Genomic DNA, 27,831 nt, shown 5'->3' with positions numbered 1-27,831 from the left:
AAGATCTGTTTTCTCTCCCAGATGACCAGGTGGACAAAGATGATAAGTTTTTGTTTTTCCAGCAAGAAAGCACGTATGTTTATTAAGCATTTTTAATATACATGGGGAAAAAAAATCCACTTTGTATGATACAGGAAGTAAATGAACATTGAATGTACATACGGAGATATTTATGGTTCCAGCCAACCCAAGATGGCAGACAAAACACTGAGTGAACTGTTGAACTGATAAGATTGCAAACCTTTTTTCTTCTTAGCGGACTGATGATGTTTGTACATGCGATAGGTCGCCATGACTATAGTCCTTGGTGAAAACAGCATACCATGAAGCAAAAATATGACAGCCTATAACTGTAGACCTGTTGAAAAATAGATGTTTCTTTTTCTTTCTTTCCCATTTTGACTGAGTTTTTTCCATTTATGGCTTTCAAGAGTAAAATCCAAACTCTTACGCCGTTCCCGTGTCACTCCCATTTGACCCGTTGACAGCGGTACACACACACACACAACAGAAATGCTTTTAGTTTAGCACCAAACTAATGTGGACAATAACACCGTAGATTCTTATGCACTTGCAAAAAAAATTATGAACACACAACTGAATGGAAAAAACAAAATCCCATGGGGACAAAAAAAAAAAAAAAAATCAACTTTTTTATCCTTTTTGTCATGAAACACTTAAAACACAACATGAGTCCAAAAATAGCTGCAGGCAACTTGTCAGAACGCAACAGCACCATGGTAGAGCAACAAAAAGTGGCTTTTTTTCCAAAATAATAAATATGCTTTCAAATCTCCAGGACTATTTTTAACACGGAACATAAAGGAATTTTTAGAGAAAGGCAGCCTATTGATACATCCTGGTGCTCATACTCTATAGACACGAGAAACTCTGAAAACGAATCATCACTGACTGTGGATAAAACAAGGATGGGCTTCCAGAGTAAATAAAACAAAAGCACGTCTATCGTTTGTCTCTTTGCAAAGTGCATACACTTCTTTTTTCCATTAAATAGCATTATGTTAAATTATAATGATAGTTTTGCACGGAGAAGGCTGTAACAGAAGGTAGGCACATTGAGTATCAATCCACGGAAAGCCTTGAGGCAGCAATCAATATCACCCAAACCACCCCTTTGACCCCCAATTGTAATTGTAAAATTACGAGTTATAATATTTTGAGATTCTCTGAACGCAGTTGCTTTGGCACGTTTGTGACCGTCGGCATTCAGGAAGGATTTGCGTGCTTCTCAAGTAGGAAACAATCCAGAGAGAAAACATTCTTCATGCAAGTCTGATTGGATGCAATCCAGCTGTGGCTTGAATTGTGAATGTGCCGTCTGTTTGTCTCTTTTTGACACTGGCAACTATAAAGGGGTCTCCTTTTTGTAGTTGAAGCTGGGGTCCGATCCTTCAATCTGCAGTCTGAGAGCTTGTTTAAGGCTTAGCTCAGTGTCTCTGACAGGGTAGCTCTCTAGGACATCCCGGTGATGGCCTCGGTTCTGGGGGTTGCAAGGAACCGACACACGCCCCAGGTAGACCTGCTGGCCTACAGGGTGGTAGTTGGGGTTGGTCATAATGCCATTGCGTTTTTTCTCACTGGAGCTTTGTTTGTGGATGAAAAGCTGGTCTTGCTGTGGTGAGCCGCTGATCACCACCTTGGAATGGAGGTCCCTGGTGATTGATTTATTGAGAGTGAGGCGTTTGTCCATTTGGGTCATCTCGTACTCGTGGCCTTGCATAGAGCCGCCGTTCTTAGATTTTTTCTTGTCTGGCCCTCCTTTATTGTTCACGGTGCCATTTACAATCTTAGTTCCCTTTGTCGACTTGGAACCGGGTTTCAGCAGTGACCAGTCAAAGTCGTTGGACGGCGACACCTGGCCAAAGGATTTTGTGGTGGAGGACGGCGAGACGATGGACTGTCTACTGCGGCTGCGGGGCAGGGAGTGTTGCTGGATTTGTTCGGTGAAGGTCATGCTGTGGAAGCTGTCGATAGGAACCGTCTGCGCAGTGGCTGTGGACGACGTGGTCCTTAGGGATGAGTTCTTGGAGCTTTTGAGCGAATTGTTGGATAGTGATGATTTCTGTCTGTCTACTGTGGAGTCAGGGGAATCAGATGGTGAACTGAACGCATGAACGGGCCCGTTGGTGAGACCGCGTCCCGTTGACTGCAGATCTCCTGCACCGGTGCTGCCGGAACTGCTGGATTTGATGGTGAGTGACTGCATTTTACCCGTCATTTTGTCATCCATGGTGTGCACCGGTGACGGATTACTGCCGTTTAATGATGTGGCTCCGTACTTCTCTAGAAGTTTGATAATGGTAGAGTGGCCACCTTTGGCCGCCACTCTCATTGCCGTGCGTCCAAATTGGTCGGCGTGGTTTGGGTCAGCACCGTTTTCAAGAAGTATCTGGACGACGTCAATATGACCCTCCTGGGCGGCAATGCCCAAGGCCGTTGCACCCTGGTTGCATGTGTGGTCGACTCGTGTGCCGTTTTCTATCAGGAACTGCACAACTTTGGTGTGTCCTTGCCAGGCTGCTGACTGCAGGGCGGAACGCTTCTCATTGTCACAGGCATTGACGTCAGCGTGGTAGTTGATGAGCAGCCGCACCGTTTCCAAGTGGCCCTGCCAACAGGACACGTGGAGGGCTGTCCTGCCCTCTGTGTCACACGCTTCCACGTTGGCGCCATTCTCCAAGAAATACTCTGACATTGCTAATTGGTTTTCTAGCGCTAGTATGTAGAGCGTTGGGCGTCCGTCGGCGTCCTTGTGGTCAATGTCGGCACCGTGGCTTAACAGAAGCTCCACGACATCCCGGTGACCTTCCAGCGCCGCCACCCTGAGAGCGTTCCTCCCGTCGTAGCCTCGCTGGTCTATACACGACTTGTTGTCTAGGAGGATTTGAACGCAGTCGTAGTGTCCTTCCTGTGCGGCAAGGATCAGCTGTATCCTGCCATCATTGTCCACCTCTGTGCATCGAGCACCTTGCTCAATCAGTGCTTCGCACACTAGCCGGTGGCCTTCAAAGGATGCCATGTGCAGCGGCGTCCAGCCAGCATCGTCCCGGTGGTTCTCATCTAGACCTCTGTCCAGCAGGGTCCTTACCACCTCCACATTGCCCTGAGCAGATGCAATGCTCAGCACCGTCCTGCCCTCGCTGTCAATGCTGTCCACAGCCGCTCCCCAGAACAGGAGCGTGTTGACGACTGATGCGTGACCCATGGATGCAGCCGCGAGGAGAGGGGTGCGCCCGTTGTTGTCCGTGTGGTCTACATCGGCACCGCCTTCCAGAAGTAGATCTACGACATCTACATGCCCTTCGTAGCCGGCCACCAGGAGAGGAGTCATGCAGTCTTTATCACAGTGGTCTACCTCTGCCCCCCTGTCAATGAGAAGACTAACCACAGAGGCGTGGCCTTTGCTGGCAGGGATGCAGAGAGCTGCCACCGAAAGGGCGGTCCGACCATCCACGTCCTCATGGTTGACCTCCGCCCCGTGATCCAGGAGGTGCCCCACTATCTCCCTGTGTCCCATATAGGCAGCGGCGATGAGGGCTGTTCTTCCTTCATTATCAGCCTTGTTGACTTCTGCACCATGCTGGAGGAGGTTCAGCACTATGTCCTCATGCCCGCCCCAAGCGGCTGCCCTCAAAGCTGTTCTGCCGTCAGCGTCAGTGCAGTCCACTTTGGCACCGGCATACAGCAAAGCGGACACCACCTCCGAGTGTCCGCCCCATGCAGCCGAGCGCAGCGCCGTCCAGCCGTCGTGATCTGTGTGATTAATGTTAGCCTCGCAGCCAATGAGGCTGTTGACCACTTTTGTGTGGCCCTGCCTGGCGGCTAGAGTGAGTGCCGTTTGTCCATGGTTGTCCTCCAGCTCCATGTTGGCCCCTCTGGAAATGAGCAAGGTGACAACATCGAGGTTACCGCTGTACGCCGCGTTGGAGAGCAGAGTTCTAGCACTAGAGTCACACTGGTTCACTGAAGCTCCATTGTCCAATAAAGTTCGTATGGAGTCCTCTCTCTCCAGGGCCTGTTGTACAATACATGAAGCGTGGTCGTCTTCGTTGTTTACATGAGCGCCAGCTTTGACTAGAAGCTGCAAAACCTCCTGTTCCCTTGGTATAGAGGTGGTCAGAGAGTCTTTGGTAGGAGTACCATTCCAGACCATCCATAAAGCCAGATTGAAGGGCTCCATCTGCAAATTGGAGTTCACAAGGTGAAGTGCAAATTCCTGCACTTCGTGGGGTTTGAGCTGTTTCGCCCGGCAGGTGTAACTCATAGCCAACATCCGGTGTCCTTCTGCAGCATTGCACAAGTATTTTTGCGTACAGTGCTTCACGTCCAGAAGCCACTCTGCAAAACTGTAGTGGAAAAGGATTTTACTGCTCCCAAAACCATTAACCAACAATTTGGAGAGGATGTCCATCTTTTTCTGAAACTCTTCCATTGTCAGCGTGGTGTTTTTGGTCCAGACTGCGTGGTACAGTTCTTTGACTGTAAGCGGCCTGCACGTGGCCAGGATGACGTTGAGGATGGGCTGGACTTTGGCAAACTGTTTCCTGACAAACAGTCTCTGGCAGAGCCACAGGTAGAGGCCATTCAGCGTGCCTGGAATGTCGCGAATCTCGCGAAGCATAATGAAGTTCTCCACCACACCGTCCAGTACTCGCTCCAGGTAGAGGAAGCACCCGCTGCTCTTGATGTGGAGCTGGTTGAGCATCTCTGCAGTCTCCTTAGTGAGATGCTGCCTCAAGGCCTCCTCCTGATCCAAGCGGTGGAGGATGTACTGTTGGACATCCTTGACGATGTAGGCCTTGCGCAGGTCGTCCAGGCTGATTTTCCGGAATCCTGGGAGGAAGAAAAACGTATACTAAGATAATTGAAGAATGACAGAGAGTTACTGTATTTTACCATGAAAACTTTTTCCCCCGGCTTGAACCCCTGCGTCTTCAACAAATATACAGGTTACATCAGGATTTTCTCAGCCATAGGAATGTAACAATTTTGTCCCAGTATGACAGTATTGACAAGTCCTAATATGACAAATGGTATCAAGTATCACACCAAGGTATTTGAATGCTGGGACTAGTAATGATTCTTCTCCGGAACTGTTTATTTCTTTTGAAAACATCAAACAGACTGTTTTTTACTTTAAATTGAGAAGTAAACATGATTTAAAAAGCCAGTCGTTTACTTGCTTCATGGCTGAGGTTCAGAGCAGAAGCTGCCTTTTTGGCAACCCTCTTTGCATGAGTGTAAACTACAGCATCATCTGCATACCTCTAAAATTTCACAATATTACATGTTTTGGGGAGCTCATTTATGTACAGGGAGAATAACAGGGGTCCAGGTATTGATCCTTGCCGCACACCGACAGAGACCGATGATTTTACACTGTCGATTTTAACACATACTATATTGATGACAAGTATGATTGAAGCTACTGAATTGCTTCCGGTGAGAAATTGAAGTATATGTAAGAAGAATTTCATGGTAAACGATCGTCAAAAGCCTTTTTAAGGTCAAGAAACACTGCACCAACATAGAAATGTATATCCATCCAATTTATGTTTCGCCTCTACCATGCCGCTGATTGCCGATTTAGTGGAGTGGTTTACTTTGAAACCAAATTGCATAGGATGTCAATTAAAGGAACTAGTATTGAAATGTTCATTCGTAATACTTGCTACCCATCTCTCAACGACCTTGGAAATGACTGAGAGTATCAAAGTCTGGTGACTGACTGGCAACTAGTCCAGGATGTAAACTGCCTTTTGCCCAAAATTAGATGGCATACAGTTCAGCTGATCTGTGACCCCAACGAGGACAAGCACTACAGGAAACGGATAGATAGATAGATAGATATACAGTATGTCTAACTAATCAATGAGCTTAATGTACCGATGTTACGGTATCTTAAGACTAACGTTAAAATCATACCCTATACTTTGCCATTGATTTTGTAATTTTCAGATAATTAGGCTCAGCTAATTTTAAATTTCCTAAGGCACTGGCTAACTGACTAAAACACATCCTTTTGGAGGAAATGAGCGTGTCATCCCTCTGGCTGCTGGCAGGAGAGACGATCAAGCAGCAGTTAGCTTTGAACTAAGGCAATGAGCAGTGAAGGCAAAACAAAGCCGAGCCGAGTAAATTCACGGGATGCTCTTACAGAGGAGGTTATTTTAACATCCACGCATGCATATGTTACGGTTGAAATGTCATCTTGAGTGGAAGCATGACCGCAAGAATGCTATAAAATGCGAGGGATGTGTCTGGCCAAAACAAAAAGCATGCCAACAGCAACACAGTCAAATGAAGTACGAGCAGACCTAAGCGCAGAAATACATATCCCCTGCTGAAAGAACACACGTCATTTGACTCAATAGCCTAAAATTTGGCAGTGCAATGGGCGCAAAGGTTAAGAGCACGACATGAGCTGTGGTTACGAGAAGCTGACGTACGAGCGAGGGGGCGAGAAATATCCCACCGCCTCGCTAATTGCGTGTGGCGCGCTTCTATCGCGGTCTTCTGCTGAGTGAGATGAGGCTTAATGAACATCTTTAGGATGATAAGAGGTCCATGATGGCATTCTCCAAGATGCACTTTCTTGCATGTTAAAGCCATCTCTGATCTGTGCACGCCGGAAAGCATTTGTTTACAATTCCCACGATTTTCAGGGCCAGTGGGACTACAAGAACCGATTGGGGGATTTTCTCACATATCTTTGTGTAAAAAACTGTGAGCCATGGACAAATATTCAAATGTTAATTGAGGATACATTTGATCTAAAAAAGTGAACAGTTTGCTGTTTCTTTCTTTCTTTCTTTCTTTCTTTCTTTCTTTCTTTCTTTCTTTCTTTCTTTCTTTCTTTCTTTCTTTCTTTCTTTCTTTCTTACCCCCAGAAGTGTTCTAAATATAAAAATATCATAACATTATTTAGTGTAAATGACTAATCAGTATTTTCCACCAAATTCAGGTTATGTGGTACCATCGATGACCCCAGCAAATGTTTATTGAATGAATGCCTACCATATTTTTGTGTGATTGTCTTTAACTTGTAATATAGCCCCGATGGAAGATGATAAAACCGACACTACTGTTGGGATAGCAGCGGGCTTGTGGAATTTTACTCCCTCGCGGCAAGTGAACCCACACCTGGAGGACAGATAGCAAACACGAGGAGCAGTTCCCATGCATGTAGTGTAACTTGAAGACAAGGGATCCACGACAACTTTCTCATCTTGCGGACAGAGTTTTAAAAGATAGATATGCTTGAGTATATGCAAAAATGTAATGTTACATTGGTACACTTCAATACAATAAACAAAACAACAAAAACCCAATGACCCTAACCCACTTTCAATTCATTACTGCATTGCACCATTCACCTTTTCCTCTCACCGCCGCCTCTCTTTATTTTCTTCAGCCGCATGACTTTTTGCTCCAATTGCAAATCAATCGTCTCACAATAGCAGAAATACAGAAAGATGCATGACCCAAAAACAATTGCAGATTGCAATGTTGTGATTTCTCTGGTGAGGAATCATTTAGTTGGCATTAGTTATTTTATCTTTCATCAGAAACAGTGGAGAGTATCGCAATCTGTCCGCTTTTGTTCAGGCATTTTAGGATTTTGAGGTTCTGTGAGGTGGGACTCATGGTGGGTGTACTTTGTTGAGGATGATGCAATCAACATGAAAACTTAGTCTCACTGTGAGACTCTGACGTCAGATTCTCTGGACACCTTCTACAGACATTCTGGGTTCGCGCCAGTTGGGAAAGCCACAAGCTGAGCCAAGGGGAAGAGGCCATTAAAGGGCTCAGATGAAAAGGTAATGTTTTGCCTTGAAGTAAATCTTAATTGGATTCATTTGCCGAGGGATCCCGTGTGAGCACACCGTCTGCTATGCAGCTACGCTGTGCTGAGATATCTCCTCAGCAAAACAATATAAAAATGCCTTTCTACAGCATGCAGCAAACATTCCGTGGTCGCTGACGCACAAATTGCAAGATAGAAACCATCAGTGGAGGGCGTAGGAGGTGAGAGATTAGAACTATTGTGAAGTTGAACCTCTGCTATGTATTTTAAAAGCAGTAGAAAAAAAAGAATTGTTAAGTTATATTACAGTTTGTAAACAGAGAAAGTTGACCATCACATACCAAACGGACAGAACGTTTTTTGTTTTTTCAGTAGAGATTTTGCTCCTGCCTTAAATTACAAGATTGGGAATTGTATTTTTTTTTTCTTCAGATCAATACCCAAACTGGCAATGTGCCCCTCCCCATATGATGTCTCGTTCAGGTTCAAAAACTTTGGAAAGATAGTAAATGGATGTTGCAAAAATGAAGTCCATTGAATTTTTATTTTTTTATGGCATGTGCCTATCACAAACTATCCTGGCACTCTAATTTGTTTACGTATATACGCCAACCAAGTAACTCTTACAAGTGTGGAAAACCTGCCGGTTAAAACAATTGCAAACCAATCTCTTGGTTGGTTCTAGGGTTAAGGTTAGGATTTCTGTGGACCGGTGGTCTTTGGGTTACCTTGTTCCATTCCTACAGCAGTGAGATTACGCAAATGTTTATTCAAGTGGGAAAGTGCTGTGGTCCATTGCTCATCGATAATATACGTATGCTAAACAAAAGTAAAGTCATAATTTCCATCAATATTTGAATGAAAAACATAAAAGCAAAATAGGACGTGGTGGAGGTACCCTCGTTCCTTGCAAACTATTCCTAACCTCTTATGTCAGAACCTGCGGAAACCCTGGACGAGCTGACAATGTTTAACTCAAACAAACTGACCTATTTTAGGCAGGAAACCCTGCTGTATTCGATGATGCCAGTCAAGACCGCATTTTCGACTGAATCTCAGTTAAACTGTTTCCAGGAATGCAATCTGTAGCTTGGCTAAATAAGCCTTCCAAAAACTTCATCTTGTTCAGTCAACAAAGCCTCGACTGTAGTGGTTGTGTGGTCGGTTTTAGCTTCGAACAATAGTGGCAGCGAAACAAGCAACAAATGCCACATTCATCAGTGTGAGAGATGCAGCGCCAGAGTAAAAAGGCCTCTCGGCCAGCTGCTGCTTGTTACAGAACTGGATACCAGCCACAGGAGACACAGCCCCACTTACAAAGGAGTGACTGTTTTGCATTGGATTATTTTCTTTTTTCTTCAGATTTTCAAACGAGGCAGAGGGCATATGCGCGTTGCAGAAACTGGTGGCATGACCTCATGGGTCTGTGGTGCAGCGTCTCGAATCGCCCGCGTTCCTCTTTGTGCGACGACGTCTTAGGTCGGTAGATCAGCAAAGAAAACAGAAACCTAAGCCTGGCTGCCCTCAAATGCTCCGGCAAAGCCATGCGCGACAAAGCCTGCTCAACAGCTGCGCCGCTTGCCCCTCCAGTGCACACCAGAGCGCCAAACTCCCTGACACAAGTATGGGGACCAGAGACTACAAGGGACAGCAGACAAGTGTGGGTAGTTCTTCTGAGAGCGATATTATTTTGTTTGCTAAGCCCTCTGTTTATCTCTCCACGGCTGTTTCTGAAGAGACAGTTGGAGAAAATCATTTTTAGCACCGCTGCGTCAAAATCGTTGCACTCAATCAATTATGCTGCGCTGGAGGCGACCCTCATGTTCAAACATGCCCGCCACTAAATTGCCAGCCCGTTTCCAGTCAAACCTGCTGTGATGTAACAGAACAGGTCTGAGGAGGGAAAGTGTGTGTGTGTCGGGGGGTTTACGCCAAGTACAACATTGAGTTCAGTGGATGGACCTGTGACGTTTGAGTGACAGAAGCTCGTTACGATGCAACAAGACACTGATCTATAAGGCGAGTGCACCTGGTCACTCCAACGTATTGCAGAGTTATCGCCGTATCTCATACGACTTCTTTCGACAGCACAGCTGACAAGTACTCAAATAACCTGCCGGGCCAATAAGTCTTGCTCCACATAAAGACAGTTTTCTCATAAAACACAACAGTCTGTTGAGTTGTAACGATTATTGAGTCGGTTGTGACATGACCATTTAAACACAAAATCTTAGGCTGAAATTGTGCGAAACAAAAAATAAAGTCCAAAATAGCGGCCGTACTTTTAGAATAAGCAAATAAAATCTCAACTTATCACTGCCAACATTTATCAGCGATTTTTTTTAAACAAGTCTAAAGTAACCGATGATGCGTGGCAATCGTGGCTACACGGACCCGCCTACAGTTACGACAGGCAATGCAAGAACGTGAGTGCAGGCCCAAGCACAACAGCGATTGGACGTGACCTTGCGGAGGGAGGGTTTTTTACCAGCTTGGACAGGCGCAGGCCCATTCGCGTTCATGGCCTGTATATGCATTCGTGTAAAATGAAGAACGTACCTAAATCCGGCAGTCCATTAGGGCATACTGTCCCATGCAGAGCAGACTGAAAGGTTCAATATTTTTCTGTGCACCGTCGCACTCCAAGAATGTGCACACGTATTTCATGGGTGCATACACGGTCATTCCACTGTGTGAAAAAAGCTAAGCATTTCAGCTCCATGCTGGATCAGATTTCTTTCCGTTTTTGTTCATCAATAACTCGATGACTTTCCACCGACCGTGTTTCAAGTGTTTCGTCACATCACCGGCACAACAAATACGCACATCGGATTTTATTCATTATATCCAGACAATCCAATGCCAGGAAGATCTGGAATCCTTTTGATGCTTCACGGGCAATAGATCCAGACAAAAAAAACTCTATGTAAATCAACAGCAATGCTTTTTGCCTTAGAGCAGAGCTATCATTGGCAGGAAAGATCTACTTAAAAGCAATGATAGCAAGAACAAGCAGAATATGCCAGGAATTCCCTCTCTATACTGAAGTCTAATTAAGACCCAATTATAACAACCGTTAATTAAAGCATAATTCAACAAGTCTACCTCTGTCTAACTGCTTCAGAGCCTTGGAAACATGAAAACCCTCAACCTAGGTATTTGGTAGAGATATGCCACATACCAAAGGGCATCACACAGATTCGTCTGCCATGTCACTGCAGTGGCGTTGGTGGAGATAGACCTGTAATTTAAACAGCCGTCAGACTGCATGCTGGTGAAATTACTGTATTCAGACGGGATTAAGGTCTTTATTAAGGTCTCATGTCATGTGCTAGTCAACTTGCAGCCTGAAAAAAAACCTCTTCCCGAGTGGATGTTAGACGTAAATGTGCTTGTGCAATACAGCTCACTACTAGGGTGGCATTTTGGGAAATGTATTATAGCACATTGAAAAAATTTCAAACTCATTTAATTGTTTTTAATTTATTAATTAGCATAATTTGGCTCCAATTCTGAGCAAATGTCTGGATGATCTGAGGTGCCTACAACGGCATCCAAAATAATTATCACGTGTATGTTTAAAAGTGTATTACCTCCTCGATCTGCTAGGTCTGTCATGATTAAGAAAATGCTTAGGATGTTAAAATTCTGTTTGTGTGCCCCTTAAATGTTAGAAAATAGAAAACCCATTACCTGACAAGATTATTTTCCAAGATAATTTTCTTTTCAACAATTAATTTACAGCACGGCGTAATTATCTTCCCATCTACTAATTCGTCAAATACGTGTGATCCCTGATGAAGTTCTCAATTTATTTAGTTCCAGTCAGTCTTTTGTGTTGGTATGTCTCAATCATATTGCTCAAGTGATTTACGAACAATTCAAAGGCATCTTTGTCTCACTTGGGGGAGCATTCCTTCAGTTGGGAAGAAGTAAAACAACCGTCCTGCTTTATGACTATTTGTGTTGTCAGCATGCCAAAAGCTTTTGCGGTGACCTCCAAATGAGGCAGCTGACAAAAAAATATTATATACAGGTAGATGTTAAACATGACATTGACCTTTTTGCGGCAGCTCTGCGTTACGATTCGTCTGCGGGCCTTGATGACAAAGGGCATCTTTGAGAGATACAGCGGCGCTTTAAACAGTCTCTTCTCCTTTGTGATTGTCTGCAGTAAATCTGTTGTGTCTCTTGGCAGCTTGGGCTAAAAGAAGGCACCATTTACGGCGGCGGGCGCTGTGAGGCGAAGGCTGTGATTCACGCTGTTCCCAGGGTGGGCTATGTAAGCTTCCTCTGCGAAGAGACCCAGCTCTGAGTCACATGTCATTTCTACTGCACAAAAGATCGGAATTTATAATGGCTCCTCCCAGGGATGACCAAAGAGCTGTAAAACATGACGTGGTTGAAGACCACCAGATTAGTTTTGGGTCAAACAGCCCTAAACTGTGATGAGTAGCGGCCACACACTGAGTAGCTTTCCGCAGCCTGAGCCTGGAATATCGCAGTTAATTATAGCTGTGATTCATTACTTGGGTTAATGAAAGTATGAATGTAAGGGTAGTTCAAAGTGTGAAGACGAATCAAATTGGTGTAACAAAAGAAATGATGGATGTCCTGATTGGAGATGTTAACCTCACTGAACTTATAATGTTTCCTTTTCTATCTACCCATCTCTTCAGTACTTGAAAGCTACCAATACGTTATAGCCAGCTCAGAAGACATCAAGAGTTTCATGTCCTATTTTTAATAGAATCAGATACATTCTGCAGAAATTATACCAGTGAGCTTTTGTCAAATGTAGAAAATGTACAAGAATAGAATAGATCTTTATTGTCATTGTCACATGTACAACAAAATTTAAGTAGGACGGTAAAGGACAAGGTAAAGTTCCTGACTTCAACTAAGGGTGTCTAAAGTCTTGAATACTAAGGTTGTCTAAAGGGTATCTAACGTATTGGAGACTGAAAGAAAAGTTGGGAGGAGACTAACTGCCCTGACACCGCCACATTTTAAAATCTCTCACCCACTCTGTTTGAAGGATCCGTATTTTTAAAGAAATGTCTCCTTTGCAAGCCCTACTCCACGTCTCCGCCCTCTTCTTTGCTCTGTCTTCTGCCCCAGAGGCCTTATAAAATTGCCTTGCGCTCTACTCAGCTCCTGACCAAAATTGCCATCTAAGTGTTTCCACTCCGCTGCCCCTTTCAAGGCTGTACAGTAGCACTGCACTCAGTTGGGGTACTGGAAAAGCAGCGTTGCCCATAGATTTGCAACATACTGCTTTTTGTCAACACGGGGGAACTTTGGGGCGTTCTAATAAATGAGTGGTCATAACGTGTGACTGCCGGGAGATCCAAATTCGCATCTTGATCGTCACAAACAGAAGCATCGTTGTTTGCAAGCTGAGCGAATGCGAATGAGGCATTCTACTGCCGGACTCAGAAAAGCCTCCTTCCTGCTCTGGTCTCAGAGGTGTTAAAAAGTTCCCAGAGCGCATTCCACTGCGTGAGATGAACACAAGGAATAACAGTTGAGCAAGGGAAGAAGAATCGAGAGTTGCGCTCCCCAAGGGGAATGGGGGGAGTCATATCTGTCAGGAAAAGGCAATTCCAACTAATGCTTGATAGCACGTGTCAGACTCCAAGAAACAACTGCACTTCTTCTCCTCACAAGGAGTCTTGCGGTCATGGTCCCCTGACTAAGAGTTTTATGCTAGGTTCATCCAAAAACCCCAAGCCATCGGCAACAGACAATAATCGGCCTCCTTAAAACAGTTTCTGGAGAAGACATTAAAAGGGGTAATGCCTGAAGAGAATTTAAAATGGGGACCATTTTGACCAACAATTTTTTTTTTGCGATAATATGCCATAAATGTAACCCAAATCAAACGTCGGCCAGTTTATTGAATGAATTATGGAAGACCTTGGAGTTAGCTCCGTCCAGGAGGGTGGATGGGGGGGAGGGCTTGGGGTTACGATTATCGCAATTTACAACATGTAGTTTGAAAGAGTTTCAGTGTGCAAAGCCAACCACAGACGTCAAGGGGTGTTCGGCTTTTTATTTTATTATTTTACATTTAAGGCCGAGTAGTGACTTTTTTGAAAACGTTTGTTGTTCAGATTGTGTTATGTTCATGTCATAGAAATGCAACTCTGTTGTGAAAAAAAGAATGGAGGCGGGCGACACCGAATGGGGTTATGCTATTTTGTTTGTGTGCATGTCTTCAAGAAGAAAAGTCTTTTTATTGTAGTCAACACGGAGGGGAAGACTGAATCCAGACAAAGCAAAAAGTGCTGCTAAAAGCATCCGCAAAGGAGGAAAGCCAAGGCCATTGTAGGCTGTGCGGAAATGTGCCAGTGCACAAACTCAATACGATAATACTGTAAATGAGGTGCTGAAGCAAAGGTTCACATAGTAACACGTGCGGGAAGAAGGCTGATATTAAAATCTATGGCCTGCGTTCCTTTCAAAATGGTGGAATCACATGTGATGAGGAGTGAGAGTCCAAAGGAATCCATCTCGGAGAATGTTTCTAACGATTTGCCGGGGCAATTTGAAGCAGCGCTTGATGAAGGCCTGGGATGCCATCAAAGAGCCACTATAAAAAGGAAACGTGAAAGGAGGCGGTCGAGAAAGGAGGAAGATAACAGCTGTTTATCACATTTTTCCCAAGATGAAAAAGCCTCCAAAATGGCAACAGACAGGCGGCGATCTTGAGGTCTGTGGTAGGTGCCATGTTTAAAGGCCCTTACCCTTGAAATAGTTGACACAGGTACTCAAACACACCAGAAAGTGTCACACAAAATCCCAAATTTAAAATCCGATCCAAAACCATCTGTACAGCCAGTATTGCGACGAGCTTGCATCGCAGTCCCTTGGTTGAATTAGTGGACATCGACCAAATCCTCCAAGATAACCGCCACGTCTGTCTGTCCCTGTTAGCCAGTCAAACACAACGACATTTAACGATTCACTCAGTCCCACATCAACTAAACCACTTGTTTACAGCTGTTTGGTTGAAGCAACATTATTATTCTAGTATTTAGTTAGATTATTGGTACGGAAATGTAAGTGATTTGAGGTTTTCATGTCAAGGCCTTTATAAGGTGGGTTTTCTGTCTGATTTGTTGTGTTGCTCCACCTGTTACCCATACGACAAAGTTTGCTGGAAAGATTATTATTACTGTATGTATAATTTTTTTTTAAAAACTATGTAAAAAATATGTGCCACTAAAGAAACTGAAATCTGTTGTAAAGTGAGAACCCCAGTGGATGCTCATAGCACAGTGTCCAAATCAAGCTAGAAAGAAGCAAGACAAAAGACAAGATTTCTCCTCCCTTTGTACAACTTTGAACAGCTTGTCACCCTTTTGTTCCGTCTTGACACAATACACTGCAAATTCTCACCTTGGACGCACATAGTATTGTTGCAAACACATTTTCACAATGCCCAGCTTTGGGCCGTGAACCAAAATAAAATATGCAAAACGATGCCAAAATGTGGGGTTAATTTAGTTTCATTGTACCGAAATGACCTGGGCACTGGGAGGATTTTGAAAAGGTAGAGTTGCGTGTTGATTAATGGGAAGGCGGCTGCTGGCCTGACAGGATTAGCAGCAGCCGATGTCATAGGACATCGGGCAAGCGCCGCACCGGCGACACCGATATCATTCGGGCACGATGAGATGCTCGAGATACAACTTGGCAGCAAATGAAGTAAAATAGCAAGACTAACAAGTGTTGTGTAAGTGTTTTTTTTTTTCTTTTTACCTGTGAAGAGTTTAGTAATGGCCTTATTCTGTCTCCGTGCAGAGCAGATGAGCAGAAGCCATGGCGGCAAGAACTCATGATGGTTGGCGAGGAGTTCAGCAATGGTCCTGGGGGAGCCCGGCGGCGACCTCTGATCCGCCTCGCCCAGTTGGCCGCCCTCATCAACAGAGTCCACAAGCAGAAAGAGAGCCTGTGACGGTGGCTTGGCGCTCAGGAGAGGCAAGAGCACACATCTGAAACAAGATGGAGGGAATTGTTTTAGTAGATAAACAGAGTTGATAGAGATTCGGGGCATTCGGACAATCTTTTTGCTTTGACTTGTGAGCAACAATTTGAGATACAAGCTGTATGATGGCAGTGAACTCAACTCATTTTGGCAGACAGCAAACGATTCTTCACAAAAGAGGATTCAAGCTATGACACTTAATGACACGTTTCCTGTTAAACTGCACAAAATCTAGAGAATTACAAACAGTGTATTTCAAAGGCACATAATTTGCCTCAAAATATGCGAGCCTAACACTACCACAATGGGAAAGGCCAGAGATGAGCTAATAGTGGAGAGTTTACACTTGAAACCAGGGCAATGTGAAAACAAGCGGTGAAGCAACACATACAGCCAGACATGCCAATACTCAGCCATTCGTCCTTTAAATGACTAAAGTTATCCCAGTCACTTACTGCAATTGAAACTCTAGTTTGTCTCCACAGAGTTGTATTAGAAACTGATTAATACATTTTATTTATTTTTGTAATTATATTATAATGTGATTTAAGAAAGTAAGACATATTGCTATTGTTCTCAATAAAATAAAACTGGAGAAAAATTCCATTGCTGGGGCGAGACAGGAGTATTCATTGTTTCCATTCGTTTCATTTGGGAAAGATAGTTGATGACTATAATTTCCCTCTGCGCTGAGAGGTGCACATGATAGTTATGTTTAATTGGAATTAGTTTTATAAGATGGTCCTTTGGATTATTTCACCCCTCCCAGCAGTCCCTGGATCCCAAAACCTTGAGGACCTCTGGCCTACCTTTTATGGGTAAGTTACTAAAGCAACTTTTTGTGCGAGACATGACATCGCTCTGATCTGAAGGCCAGAACTTCCTAAGTAGGCTTTTAAGTACACATCCATTCAGTCCACTGCACATTATTTCAGCTCACGGCAGATGCATTTATAATTCATCTGGCCTTTTTGTACTGGCCTGTGAGCTAATGTCTTGAGACGCTTTTATTAATATGTAATATAATTTGCTGCAACAGCGGTACCGAATGTGGATTGTAAATTAAAACCAAACTGCACAGCATCTCGTGATGAAGCAAACGTGACGTTCAACGTTGGGAATTAGACGTCACATTACAAGTTGGCTGTTTCAACGCTACATTAACCGTTCCAGCAACGGCAAGCTGCAAGCCACACATGGAATCTGGAAGGTCCACTGCTAATGTCACACATGAATGCTAAGTGAACTGAGCGGTCAACAAATGCATTGGAGCTATGCGGAGTCTTCTTTGAGCTCCTCTGTTCCCGTCTAAGCGCCGTGGGCGTAAGACAGGCAAAATGTTGTTTTCAGAGACTCATTAAATTCTAGCTCAATAGCCAGCGATAAAGGATTTGAGAAGTTCAGGTTGGTGACATTTTAATCGGGGCCTACGTTAATTACACTTTAAAAAAAAAAAAAAAGATTTAACAAATCAATGAATCAATACTGAACCCTGAGCACAGGCCACGGATAAAATTGGTCACCTTCCAAGGTGAGGCGCGCTCTGTTTGGGATATGACATTACTTGCCGAGCAAGAACACGCTTCAACGCCATCAGCAGTAGAACATGGGTTAGATTCTCCCAAAACATCAGTTTCTGAACAAAAAGCAGAGAAAATAAGCTTTTTGTGAGAAGAAACATGCATTCAGAATTGTGTCTTTGATGCTAATGTTTTGTGTGACGCATTCATTCATCCATCCATCCATCCAGCCATGGTTCAGGAACATTGATCTGGAAACAGCCTCGTGTCTAAATGAAGCATCTACCTCCTTGGTGCACGTATTTTGCAAATCTCCTCAAACACCATTAAGACGATTTTCCCCGCTTTATTGTGGTCTTACTCAGGCTTGCTCGGCTAATCTCTCCTGATGGCCGCAGCCTGCGGAGAACCTGCAGTGCCATCTGGGAGCGTTGCCAAAAGGAATGTCCGTGCACGAGGATGACTGGACGTGAATAGCCATGTCTATGTTGCCCAGCGAGACAATCAAATCCACAGTGACAGCAAGTGGGCCAGACAAAAGGCCATTGTTCTTGCGCAAATTCAGCTACTTTTAGGCTGTCAAAGAGTCAAAAGACAAGAGCGGCAGACAAAAAGACAACTCGGTGGGATATCGGGGTAAAGTAAGCGCAACAAAAGCCACTTTGCCGAGCAGGTCCGAGTGCGCGCCTCTCACTGGAGTCCTCGACATATGTTTAAACTGACGCCAAATGTTGTACAGAAGACATGGTGTGAAAGACATTTAATGCACTCACCATCTGTCATGTTGCACTTGCAAACAGTTGTGGGACGAGTAAGGGACTTGCAAGGTTAAGGCAGCATCAAGCAAAAAAACAACTCATTGGAAAGGGGGCTGCTAAAAAATAAAAAACTACGAGGATGACCCTAAACAAAGGCTAAGGAGCCAGGTAGTCAGGGTGGGAGATTCAATACACACAAACCATGCTTCACTTGATCCATAGGAAGTCAATCTCTGACTCTGTCATTATTTACTTTTACGGGAGGATTGCATGCATTCTCGAATTGGACCTTGCATAGTCCTAGTCAATTTGGTCAAGAAGAAAACATGTTTAAGTTTGATTTCTTAGGATTGTTCCTTACTAAATAAAAACAGAAAATCAAATCTATTTTCAATGTCTGATGATCTTCTGAGATAAAGTCTCATGATGTCTTCAATCGCTCAGTCATGTGGGAAAAAACACATTGTTTATGTTTTTATTTCTGTGGAGACGAGGGCTGCATCTGGAATGGTGTCCATCCCAAATTAGCATCTCACTGACAAAAGTAGGTCAAACTGTAGATGCATGCAACACACTGACAAAGTGCTCCAGTAGAAAGTTGATACTTCCTCTCTTTATTTATCGGTGATACAATGTATTAGACCGAATAATGATTTTCAATCACATACACATGATACTTTTATAACCAGCACGCATGCCTCGGATAACTACTGCAAATCCCTCAAGCTCTTTCCAGTCCAAGTGAGGTGCACATTCCTGATGAGCTATCCAACGCTGCCAACAGAATCTGAAATTTCATCCCCTCCCTTCCACACACCCCCACCTCCGCCCGATCCCCTGTCGACACTGTGGCGTGTGGGAATCTCGGCAAACCCAACGCACTCGCTGGAGTGGCCTGTAAAGTTTCCTGCCAAGTCTGGCTTATCTTTAGCTTTAGTCCAGGTCAACGATTTCAAGAGGGCCAGTCATAGGATGGACTTGTTAGAAGTCGTAGGTTGTGTGCATGAAACAAACTAACAACTAACAATTTGACCTCCTTTACCTTTATTGTTTTTTGTTTGTTTTATTTTTAAAAATTAGTTTGACATTTAGTACATCCATACAAAATGACCTAAGACTTAAATCATCGGTAAACTGCATTTATGAGCTTTATTTTTTTTATACACTCACATAATGTCCGCCAGTAAGGTTGAGACAGAGGCTAGCCACAGATTGCTGAGTCATCACTGCACCGTTTCTGCTGCCGCGTCTCCATTTCTGCTCCACTGGAGTTGATGTGTCACAAGAGAGAGGAATGGATGGAAGTGGGAGCCCTGTTTTGTTATTGTTGTTGTTGCTTGCTAAAATGAGGCCCTAATTTTCGGCTGATCTTCTGCTGCCCTGCACCACATGAAAGGCATGGGTAGCATACTTTAAACCTCAAAAAGTAGTGCCGCCCAGTCAAAGGAGTCAACACACCAGTGGAAAAGAAATACACAATTTGTCCACGAAAATCTGGCCTGCTTTTGAGTAGTTGAAACCGAAACGTGCTCAGCTTTAAATTCTGTTTAGAATGTGCAATAAAACATGTGACATGCCCAATTTCCCCACAATTGCCCAAGAGGAAACATGTCAAATGTTTTTTCCTCATTTCTGGCTTTTTGCCACTCTAAAGTCCCTACCATGAGCTGAAAAGTTCCCCGTTCTGTTAAATGTTACTTAGAGACTACTGAGCCACAGTAAATTGACAAAATATCAACAGCTCCTTTAGAACAAAGCAGTTTGTTAGTGTTTGATGGAGTTGCCAGAAATACAAAACTAATCTGTTTATTTGGAAGTAGCTAATATAATTCTAACTGTGGCATCCATTTCTCACACGGTAAAAGGTAAAAAGAACAACAACATTTGGTTCACTACGTAATCATCTGGCAGTTTATTGTGGGGACTGCAGCAGAAGCTGAAGTGGGCCCAGCCATGGAGCCAGATAAGGTCACACCTACTAAACTAAACACTTTTGTGCCATCAGCAAAAAACAAAAGTGCTGGAATTCGTTTGGCCCACATGACTGCGTTAATTCCCCCTACCCCCCGTTTGAAGCCAATTCTTTTGTCCTGAAGGAAAAAAAGGCATGTTAGATGGCCTACAGGTCGAGCAGCTGTTGGAAGCATTATTATGACCGCCAAAATCCAGTCAAAACATCGTAGTGAATGATTTGGGAATCGATTGCAATTTCAAGCTTGATTGTGACAAACAGATCGGCGTTTTGGAATTGTTTTGTTTAGAATGTACGATACCAATAACGATGTTGCACACTGTAGAAATCTCTACAAGATTTCCCGGCAGAGTACAAATTTCAGGACAAAAACACGACCCAGGATGACTTTATTTGCTTAATGTCTGACAAATGTTCAGGTTACATGCGAGGTGGGTTCACTCCCTGACATCCCCCCCCACCCCCCAATGACAGAGGTTTACTGTGTTTGTTGTTAATGTAGCGCGAGCACCAGAACTCATTGTAGTGTCTCACGAAGCTGCGATCCTTCCTTGTTATTTACCATCACGGTGGCGACACACTCATAAAACCCATACGCCGAAAACTTTTAGCAGCCAGTTTCAAGCTTCAAAACACTGTTGTCATGCAAACAATAAACATGAACAACATCTATCAATGAAAATCTTATCCCTTTTATTTTTATTGGAATTTTCTCTTTAGGAAGTTTTATTTTTCTTTACACTCAAGTGATCAGGTCATACACTACTTCAAAAGCAAGAAACATCTTGTGGCAATGTAACACTACAACAGCTGAACAAACATCTGCACAACAATGTGAAGCCCTGTCAGACTGAATTTGAAAGGTACTCCAAAAAGGGGGGCAGGTTTGAAGAAGCCACATTTAAGATATTCTACGGCATCATTCATCACTTGGCATTAGCAATGATCAATATTGGCTCAGTTTTGTGTGCAAAAATATTAAAATTGATCAAAAAGGGCACAATTTTAGATTTAGCCTGTAGTAACATTTTGAATGAAAATACAGGCAGGACTTTCAAAAAGTACAATTTAAGTCTTTTGATGTATCCTTGTACTTGTGCATTACCCTCAACGAGTGATTGATTTGATTTTTATACCGTGTGATTTTTCCACAATGTGACTCAATGTGATCCCAATTTCATTTGCAACATTTGGATACAGCGTGATGAGTAAATAGGCCTTCAAATAGCAATCCCCCTGTCACATCTACCGCATTTCCTCCATTGTCATCACTCAATGAGTTTTTATTCCTTAAAATGACATGATTATGACAATTTTACATGTATTTTTATGGTATTTGATGGCTTGTGAATCAGTAACCATCTCCTGTAGCTGCATGAGCCTGTTAGCCAAGCCATCAAACCACCGGCTTCTTTGGAGCGAGTGTTCTTGCGAGTGCCTAGTTCAAAACGCATAGCTAGAATACAACATTTACAAGAGAAATGTGCAGGTACTTTGCAAATGTGTACAGACTGGACAAACAAACGGTTCAAATCTGCACTCAAAATGCCTCAAGTCTGGCTTGCCCACAAGCGCACACAGTGGGAAAAGCAGCGATCGGCTTGTACGCCGCCGACGTCAACTCGTGTCTGAACCGGTTTCGTTGCATTAACACACGACTGGCGATTACTATCAACAAACCGACTTGTTTGCCTTTGACTAGGCCAAAGAATTTGGCAAGGGCCTCTCGCATGCACCCGCTGGCTGAGAATCACAGCGGGACGGGCACTAGTAAAGGCTAAACACTCCTTTATATTATAAAAAAAACACACACACACACTGTTTAACAACACCCTTAACTAAATCCAACCTGTATAACCTTTTACTGAGTAGCCTTGGAAGTGTGCAGTCAAAACATGTGCAGCCCCTTGTGAATTTTCTTCCTAGGCTTGTCACGCTGGACCACTGATAAAGTTTTATTCCCATCCATTTCTTTTTTATTCTTTCACCAAATAGAGCCAACAATTCTGGCACCCTGAAAGCAGATAGCCAATATAAAACCAGTGAGAATGATCAGATAATTATTGTACGATGATCCCAATTTATTCTCGCTTCTGATATTATCCAATAAAGCACTTCGGGTTGAGCCTCGGTTTATGGCCGACTTCTGTTCTTACTGTGGAGAATTTGTACGTTGGAACATGTCGTTGTCTATTGTAAATCAGAGTGATAGTGAACATTTGTATGAAACAACCTTCTAAGCCATGCATTTAAAACAATCAAACAAAACCGTAAATAGGGCAGTAAATGAGTGCACGCTTTCTTGGGCCTTATGACAACATACACTTCTTTTGTGACCTTGAAATGGCATTTGTGGGGACCATCACAAACCAACGACCCTCCGTAGTTGTAGTCAAAACAATAAAGAGCAAGGGCCTTGTAATGTGACACTAATTTCATTTCCTAATCAAGACAATTGTTGTCAATGTCCACAAAAATGCCATTTTGAAGCCTGAAAGGCATTATAAAAACACTTCTCAAAAACTATGCTTAACCCTGACTTAAAACTGGACTTACTAGTATAATGTCTGTGCTTGTATTTTTCATTTCCGGAAAACCACATGACAAAGTCGATGGGTTCAAATGAAAATGGCATTTTATTCATTTCTTGAAAAACCCTCAACGCTTCTCAAAGTGGAAGTTTTGTTGCCAATGAATGCTTAAAATGGTAGACTGGTAAAAAGAGGGCAATGTTTACAACCTACTTTCGCAAAGTGTACACTTTCTACATCACTGATGTTTGCCATTGGAGTTTCACTACTTGCATATTGTAACATGTAATGCACATACGCCAAGTAGGATTATTCCACAAGAGGACTAACCTTTTATTACAACATCTTCAGTCATTTATTGCACGTCTGTCCTGAAACCTTTGTTTTATATTAAAAATACCTTTAGTCCTTGAGACTAAAAGCGCAAAACAACACAAAAAGGTTGGCTGAAGTGCATCCTGCTTGGGTTCAAACTACCTATTTTAGCTCCCTCACTAACTCGCTTTTTGTTTAGTGGGAGGTCATACTAGAGTCACAGTTGTGGGTAAACTGAGGCCTCGTGATTATGAGCAGATGACAAGTGCTTCCCTGGGAACAAGAGTGTCAGGTGGGGGGCAGGAGGGAAGAAAGGTGTTGACTCTGGTGAGCGTTTAAAAAATGATTTACCTTGCCATGACCTACTTTTCCACCCTGTGCGTGTCTGTGTGTGTAATGTTCAGAGTGCAACAAGCGTCAGCAGATGACTAGACGAGAAACGTGAGTGTTCAGCGTGCCGTGCACGCATGCAGTCTAATCGACAGTACGACACACACCGCAGCAAACCAGGCAGCCCTGAGCTCAACTGACAGAGATGCAGCATAATAGAATGAGATGCAGCACATGAGATGTCTCTGAGGTATTGGGTGTTGCCACAGAGCAGAAGGAATGGAGTGAAGTGAGAGTTAAGCCATGTGCTTAAATTCGTCTCATTTATGACTTATGCCACACATGTTTGGTATAGTGAGCGCTTAAAAGTCTGCAAGTCAAAATGTTTGGTAAGTTCACAACTACAAATATTAATCTTTCATATTAATTGGTAAAGGAATTCAATCATTTTCCTATTATGTAGCATCGGACAGCAAAACATTGTGCACATGTACATTTTAAATCACAATCACACAATTGATATAATTGCTCAATTTTTCAAGTTTTTACCTCTTGAATGCCTCGGTGGGATTCCTCTCGCACTCGCCAGGCTGCAGTGCGCATTGCACAGCCGGGTCGCGCACCTTCTCCTCGTATCCCGGCACCAGGCTGCTGCGGCAGATCTGCGCCACCAGGCCGCGGATGAAGCCGGCGACGCACAGCGTGTCCGAGTCGTCCGCCCGGCAGAAGTGGTAGGCAAGGCCCTGCTGGTGCAGGCCTCGCTGGGCTCCCTGCGTTGACGTAGGCCACAGCAACTCCGTGCACACTGCTGTTTTCCCACTGCCGGGTCCGCCGACCAGCAGCACACCCCAGGAGTTTCCGCTTTTCGCCGTACCGGACGTCAGGCTGCTCGGGTTAGCCACGCCTACGCCGGAGGGCTGCTTACTTGGGGTGCCGGTGACCCCGCTCAGAGTGCTGCTTTTCTCCTGAAGGCAATGCTGGATCTTGTGAAAGACCCATTCCCGGCAGTAAAAGCGCTTCCCCTGCAGCAAACTGGTGTGGGCCATTGTGCTGATGCTGGTTCCAGCTAGTCCTCCTGTTCTTCATACGGCTCCCATCCTTCTGCCGCTCACATCCTCACTATGTCAGGCAGTGAATTATTATTCACATTTTATTATTATTCACAGAAACGCAGGTTGAATTTAGATGTGATCTGCTAAAATGTTCGTGCCTCGCAGACGTATCTGGGTCAAAATAATAAAAAACGCTGGAGATCAAAAACGGGGCCAAAAATCAAGATTTTCCACCAACTTCTTCCAATGTTTTTCTTCTCCGTGAACAAAGCGCTCCTGGTTGTTATTCTCATGCCGCTTTCGCATGGCGCTCCTGAGCGTATCGGCTGACAGGCTCAACACGATTAGCCATGCGAGCCGCTCACGTATATCCACAGATGCGTGGCAGTGGCCACCAAAAGTAGTGTTTCCATTACTTTAACATGGACCGGGCTGGCAGTACAGTGGTCTCTGGAAAAACAAAACAAAAGCATATGGTTTGTTAATGTCGTACAGCGTTGTTGTTTTTTCAGCCTGTGACAGCCAACTACTCGGAGCGTAAACGGGAAACAAACATTTCAGTGTGTATCATCATTCAATTGTCAAACATGATCCGAAACAGTTCTTTATTCATAAAACCTCACGACTCTGCTCCTTGTCAATCAGCACAAACAAACGGACTCAAATACACATGCAACAGAAGATCCAAAGTCTCATTTTCACAAAAACCTACAGGTCAATATTGGCTTTGGACGAGAGTCCTATCAAGCTAGCTTGCTAACGATGGGCTAGCAAGAGAAGGCAACATATGTAGCAGTCTACGCCAAAGGAGACAAATTGGACATGAGACCTGTATGTTCAATGCATTGATTCCAACGTGTTGTATGACCACAGCAGTTTAAACATAACTAAGTGTGATGCTTGCTGTTAGTGTCTTTCCTGCCCCCACCTCCACCCTTTTCCACTGCAAACATCCACGCCTGGCTCACAACAAGCTGAATTCTTGGCAAGCGCCCCTTGCAGTTTCTCTCGTCCACGTCGACTGTAACCCCCCCCCCCTTTCCTTCCTTCCTATGCGCCTTTAAATCCCAAACAGCTCACATCCGCACTCAGCTGCTGAGTCTGAAATGGGGAAAACCTGTTTGTGTACTTAACCCCCCCCCCCCACACACACACACACACATGTGCTTTTGTAGGGATGAGATTGTCTTACTGGTGATTTGACCTTATAACAAGAAATGTTTCATTTCAGTGGAGCTGCACCATCTAGCATGCTCAATTTAACCTCTTTGTCAAAAGAATTCATATTATTCTTTTGGCTTAACTGGGTAAATTCTCTCTTTTACAATAGAAATTTCCGAAGAATTATAGATATTTGCAATGACATACCTACTTATAATACCTTGCCATAATGGTCCTGCTCATTCTCCTATGCCAAAATGCTGAATGGTAAAACAAAATTTTTTAAATTTTATAGCAAATAAAAAACATAGTATGCATTTTTAAACCCGAACAACACTTTTGTGTATTTTTTTATGTTAAGTAGCCCATGACCAAAATGCATTACCCTGAAAAACTCCAGTAAAATGTTTGATGCAACATATATTTACTAGTAGGAATCTGCCAAAATTGTTACTTGACATGTCTGAATTTGATTCTGCATTCCACGATAAAAGGTTTAATACTCTGGAAAGTTTTGTTCAATTTTTCGTGTATGACACTTGTATTTCTTTATTTAATTATTTGTGCATTTTAAGAGGAAATGGGCATTTAACCATAATTCAGGCATTATGTGCACAAAAACAAATGTTGTCATTTTTAGGACCTTTAGACACCCCGCACTAGCCTAAACATTGAGGTTTGTTCTCAATGTATCGTGAATTAGAACTAAATTACTGTCATGTGTATTGTGATCTAGAATTGCATGGTGGCTCAAATGCTCTTCCAGGCCACATACAGCCCACGGGCCATAGCTTTTCTACCATTCTTTAAACTAGTCAATGGTCAGATGTGGACCAAAAGTCTTTTGTACATTCAAACCAAACCTCACTCCTTCGCATCCACATTTTTTACACATCGCTTTGGGAGGAGCAACCTACATATTGCGGACAATCAAAAAATAACATCGGGTGCAGATGTTCGATACCCATCTAACGAACTTCAACAAAGCCAGATGTGAGGTTACCAACGTCTCCCGCCCCTCCCTCCTCATCGACCGACAGCCGTTTTAATCCAGAAACGGTCGCTCACCTCCAGCCGACGTCTCTCTCCGCCGTGTTTTGTCCCTAGTCGACACCCAGTCTGTCCATTTTCCAAGCGGCAAACTTCACCGAAGCCTTTCGACCGCTGCCGCTCCAATATCTTCATCCGTGCAGCATTCGCGTCTTTCTTTCAAATGGGTCTCCTTATTTTCTTTTCCCCCGACCCCTTGCTCTCTTTTCTTCTCGACGTCTTTTCCTCGCTCTCTCCGATCGGTTGCAGGCTCCTCCTGCTGCCCAGCCGATACACACACAGCTTTCCCGGCGTTCCGACTGACTCTCCGCCTCCCAAAGACTCGTGTGGGTTTTCAGTCCGCCGCATGCAAAACACACGCCAGCCTCGGGGCATGCTGGGAGTTGGAGTCTCGTCGGCTTGCCGTTCGCTGCGTCACATTGTCACATGGTCATTTAACATATAGCGAGTCGAATATTGATGCATAATGTCAAATAAACTCCAGAATTTAATAGTAGGCTATCAAGGAGTTGGTGTTGTGTATTTTCCTAGAGGCATTGACACAACATTGGGGAAAAAGGAAAGAAAAAAAAATGTCATGGCACAGCACTTTGTAAAACACTACACTGAAAAACACAAAGTGTATTCATGTTCACTTTTTGTTATCTAGTGGAAGAGCATTCTTGCCTGCTCCTATTTATGGTTGGCAATTACACACAAAAAAATGTTTCATTCACAAATAATTTGGGGGTCATAATGAATTGGTTTATTTCAGGTGGCACACCGGATGATTTATCACAGAACAGTACACAAAAAAACTACCCCAAAAAAAGAAAAATACACAAATAACATTTTTCATTCACAAATAATTTCAATATATTTCAAAACAGTAAATTTTGGATTACCACGGCAATAAAAATAAAGCGATTTGCCCAAAACAAAAAAAACAAAAAACACAAAAAAACAAAGACTGTCCCTGAAGAGCTAATAAAAAAGTCCAAATAAATAAAATTCACTTTTTAATAAAGTATTCATGTTGCGTTGAGCAAGGACAGCAAAGAGGCAAAAAAGCGGTAAAAATATATGTATTCTTTATTTTTCATTCAATTGTGCTCACCCGCGATGCTCATGTAAATACATTCTCCCAGTTGAATTTTAACGCGCATTCTCTTGCCAATTTGTAGCGCACTCAGCGAATCGCGGCTTCTCTGTGAGCTGCCCCGCCGTTCGTCTGTCAGCACAAGCCAACTTACGACCGCATTCCACCCCGCGGGAACACCGCAGAGACACATATTGCTGCTTCTTACGACTTTTTTCACACAGTGCGCCGTGTGCGTATACC

The 27,831-nt window shown here is 43.6% G+C and overlaps 1 protein-coding gene across 1 annotated transcript; it reads right to left on the bottom strand.

Moving 5' to 3' along the window:
* Positions 1-47: 47 nt before the first annotated feature.
* ankrd50 (ankyrin repeat domain 50) lies at positions 48-26,919 on the bottom strand. Its single transcript, XM_085900818.1, has 4 exons — positions 26,529-26,919; positions 23,797-24,749; positions 15,596-15,828; positions 48-4,854 (listed from the first exon to the last, which is right to left on the bottom strand). Exons 2-4 carry the CDS (start codon positions 24,291-24,293, stop codon positions 1,367-1,369), a joined length of 4,218 nt encoding a protein of 1,405 aa, XP_085756944.1. The 5' UTR covers positions 24,294-24,749; positions 26,529-26,919; the 3' UTR covers positions 48-1,366.
* Between the last annotated feature and the right edge of the window lie 912 nt (positions 26,920-27,831).

This window comes from Syngnathus leptorhynchus, chromosome 2 (genome assembly GCF_054491065.1).
Source record: "Syngnathus leptorhynchus isolate UIUO chromosome 2, UIUO_Slep, whole genome shotgun sequence".
Lineage (NCBI taxonomy): Eukaryota > Metazoa > Chordata > Actinopteri > Syngnathiformes > Syngnathidae > Syngnathus > Syngnathus leptorhynchus.
Note: the sequence above shows the minus strand (reverse complement) of the source record. Positions and strands in the feature narration are given on the sequence as shown.